The 2,204-nt window shown below is 37.0% G+C and overlaps 1 protein-coding gene across 1 annotated transcript; it reads right to left on the reverse strand.

Annotated features, from left to right (window-relative positions):
- Positions 1 to 1,605: 1,605 nt before the first annotated feature.
- LOC146002267 (proteasome assembly chaperone 4) lies at positions 1,606 to 1,980 on the reverse strand. Its single transcript, XM_083139984.1, has one exon. It carries the CDS (start codon positions 1,978 to 1,980, stop codon positions 1,606 to 1,608), a length of 375 nt encoding a protein of 124 aa, XP_082996110.1.
- Positions 1,981 to 2,204: the final 224 nt, after the last annotated feature.

Consider the following 2,204-nt stretch of genomic DNA (forward strand, 5'->3'; position numbering starts at 1 on the left):
GATAAAAAAGAATTTCGTGTGTTAATAAAGCATTGCTTTTTGGCGAAAAAAAAATACTGTTGAAGCCAAGGCTTGGCTTGATAAACATTATTCGGACTCTGCACCCGGAAAATCAACCGTTGAGAAGTGGTTTGCTAAATTTAAACGAGGCGAAATGAGCATCGAAGATGATGCACGCAGTGGACGCCCCAAAGAGGCTGTTACCGACGAAAACATCAAAAAAGTCAACAAAATAATTTTAAATGATCGTAAAGTGAAGTTGATCGAGATAGCTGAGACTTTAAAAATATCAAAGGAACGTGTTGGACATATTGTGCATGAATATTTGAACATGCGAAAGCTGTGTGCAAAATGGGTGCCGCGCGTGCTCACAATCGATCAAAAGCAACAACGTTTTGATGATTCGGAGCAATGTTTAGCGATATTCAACCGTAATAAAATTGCTTCCCCATCCACCATATTCTCCAGATCTGGCCCCCAGTGACTTTTTCCTGTTTGCAGACCTTAAAAGAATGCTCGCTGGAAAGAAATTTAGCACTGATGAAGAGGTAATCGCCGAAACTGAGGCCTATTTTGAGGCTAAAGAGAAATCATACTATAAAAATGGCATCGAAAAATTGTATGACCGCTATAATCGTTGTATCGCCCTCGAAGGCAACTATATTGAATAATAAAATCGAATTTTGTCAAAAAAATATTTTTTACTATGTTAGCCTACGAACTTTTCAGCCCAACTGTTACAGTGGGGAGTAGAAAATTGTTGGCTGAGCGGGAATGGTTTACCGAAATGACAAGGACCAGTTCTAGTCTAGATCGCGTCGAGTGTTCTTGGTGCGTGGAATTTATTTAGAGGCAGTGTGTGAATACAGTAGTGAGTGGATTGTATTTTTGTGAATTACAATAAGCTCCAAATCGTTGTGGATTTTTCTTGTATGTCCACTTTATGAACAGATAAGCTAATGGGGATCGGACCTACAGTTAAAGTGGTATCTAAACCACCATGCATCGAACCCGGGACCCCTTAGTTTCAAGGCAACGACGTTATTACTGCGCCAACAAGGAGTACCCAAACTTAAAATCGTGAAAATAGGTAGGTTGAAATTTTATTTTTATTCTCGTATATAGGCCTACATAATATTTCACAATATGGGCCTCTCATTTATGCAAATAAGAATGAAATTCTTGAAATCCTTTCCTCACTGACAGTGTATATTTCCATGTTTTTATTTATGAGGTATATATTTTTAATCACAGAGCCACATCACTTCAACCTGCCCCCCAAATGAGTTAAAAAAACAAAAACACCCACACCAGCAAATTTTTGTCCATTCGAACACCATGATATGGTGCGATAGCACAGGTTCTTAACCCAATATACCCCACTGATGGAATTATACTAACTTTGCATAACAACAAAGAAACTAGTTTAATTGTTCTTTTCAGATGTGTTTGGTAATTTACTGTCGGGGAGGGGTATATGTATTATTTCACTGTACGAAACAATATTAAAAGTCACAAGACTCTAGTACTTTTAATCTTGTGTATCTCAGACTTAATGAACAACAACATAACTTGGTAAATGTTCAAACATACAAAAAGTCTGCTTCAGAACTTTTCTGGGTGTATAGTCACTTCCTCAAGCAATCTTTTTTCCACTTCTGGCAGGAAAATCTTGTCTTCTACTGACAAACTGTAACTCAGATAAACAGTTTTTTTCAATTTCTTGGATATCCTTGTAGCAATGGCAGAAGACACAGAACTGGTAGGTGGTCCAACAAGTTTAGTTACCAAGGGAAGATTGCTGTAACTTGTCTCCATGGCCAAGGCTAAGTCACTCAAAACAGGATCAGAAGGTGAACCTATCCAGATAAACAAGCTGTCATCCATCTTCATCACGTGATAATGCACATCATTTTCCATGAACCTCAATGAAAAATCATGCAGAGTAAATGTACACTCAGCAGGTTCAATAGACACCATGGTTACTCCAACCACTTGCCAGGGATTCTTCAGAGATTAGGATTATCCTGAGAATAAAAACAGAATATTCTTATAAAAAAAATATGGTAGTTGGTAAAATTGAAACTCACACTTTTATTTTAAAACAATAAAACAAGCATAATATTTTATGTGGGAATGTTTCAAATTTACTGTAAGTTTTTATCATCAGAGTGAATGATTTTACACACACGCTAACAATACTT

The sequence above is a fragment of the Lepisma saccharinum genome, chromosome 18 (genome assembly GCF_977018435.1).
Source record: "Lepisma saccharinum chromosome 18, izLepSacc3.1, whole genome shotgun sequence".
NCBI classification, from domain to species: domain Eukaryota; kingdom Metazoa; phylum Arthropoda; class Insecta; order Zygentoma; family Lepismatidae; genus Lepisma; species Lepisma saccharinum.

Bases quoted from the DNA above. Each gene is read 5' to 3' on its own strand.
- LOC146002267 (XM_083139984.1), bottom strand. From the start codon at position 1,980: ATGGTGTCTATTGAACCTGCTGAGTGTACATTTACTCTGCATGATTTT.